Below are 1234 nucleotides of genomic sequence, written 5' to 3' on the forward strand. Positions count from 1 at the left end.
TTTCTGATGATAGCGTTTATGTTGCTATGGAAGCCGAGAATCTCGACTCTATGATAAGATCTCGCAGTTCTTATGCTGGTCAAAGCATAGCTAGAGCCTCATTCAGTCTCAAACCAGGTGATCAGGTTGTGCGTTACAATCATGGTCGCAATAAGCTAGATAGACGTTGGATTGAGGATGTAATTTATACTGTAGTTAGTATCAATGGAGTGATCGCTGGTATCACTCATACTGTTGGTCAAGTTAGATTTGATTACATCGGTAACCTGAAGAAGGTTAACGCAGCAGTTGATGTTGTTGATCAGTAGTCATTGATATTCTTCTTCATTTTTGCTATCTTTTGAAGTAATATGTGGCTTCGGCCGCCCGGGGAGTGTTGCTGATCGGACACTCAATCTTGCTATCTTACTTCCTCTCGTTCTTTCATAAGTAGCTGACATAGCTATATACAGTTGGTTCTACCATCTGCGTAGTATACACCCTCGTCAGCAGCCGATCGTATCTTGCGTTCTGCGAGTACGTTGTCTCTCATCCCTGATCTGCAACATTTCTTTCACTTGTTTATGCGTACATCATGACAGATAGTTGATTTCGTAGCGGCAAATAGCTGCAAGTAGGATAAATGGTGAGAGTCAGAGTTTTTCTACTTCATTGAGACCATCATGGCATCGAGTTCCGCAGTCAGGAGAGCGCAAATTCCAATATCTGGCTCCGATGCGGGGACCCTGCCCCACCTGGTCGATGCAATCACTTTCACTGCTGGATCTCCCCGTCCTCTCTTCGACGATTCTACTGCTTCTGACGACGCTGCTAACATAATCCTGGCTGTTGTTGAGGGAGCCCTCACCACGAGCATCTTGCCCGACCTGCAAACATGTGCTGACGCGCTTTCAGTAGCGCTAGTGGAGAGGCAGTGGGGCACGCTAAGCGACGAGGAGAAGGACAACATCACGGGGGTGGTTGGTGATCGCTTCGTAGAATACGTCGCTCGGCGCATTGAGCATGCCTGTACCAGTGCCGCCGAAGGAGTCTTGCAGCAGGATGAGATCAAGCATCTCTCGAGGAACCTTTCTGATATGGTCGTTACCCGAGCATTGCATACGCAGACGCTTGTTGATCGCATCTCGCCCCAACACCTTCTCCCGGACTATCGCCGCCGCAATCTCGCTGCCCTTCGAGAGCTGCAGAGCGTACGTTCCAGCGTGTTCTCACCCGCGTGGAGAGACTGGTTCCT

General features: G+C 48.9%; 1 protein-coding gene across 1 annotated transcript; it reads right to left on the minus strand.

Moving 5' to 3' along the window:
• Positions 1-923: 923 nt before the first annotated feature.
• Pmar_PMAR022407 (hypothetical protein) lies at positions 924-1147 on the minus strand (the record flags this gene model as incomplete). Its single annotated transcript, XM_002776573.1, has 1 exon — positions 924-1147. A coding segment is annotated over one exon (224 nt), but the record flags the coding sequence as incomplete, so codon positions are not given.
• Positions 1148-1234: the final 87 nt, after the last annotated feature.

The sequence above is a fragment of the Perkinsus marinus genome, assembly GCF_000006405.1.
Source record: "Perkinsus marinus ATCC 50983 genomic scaffold scf_1104296953300, whole genome shotgun sequence".
Lineage (NCBI taxonomy): Eukaryota > Perkinsozoa > Perkinsida > Perkinsidae > Perkinsus > Perkinsus marinus.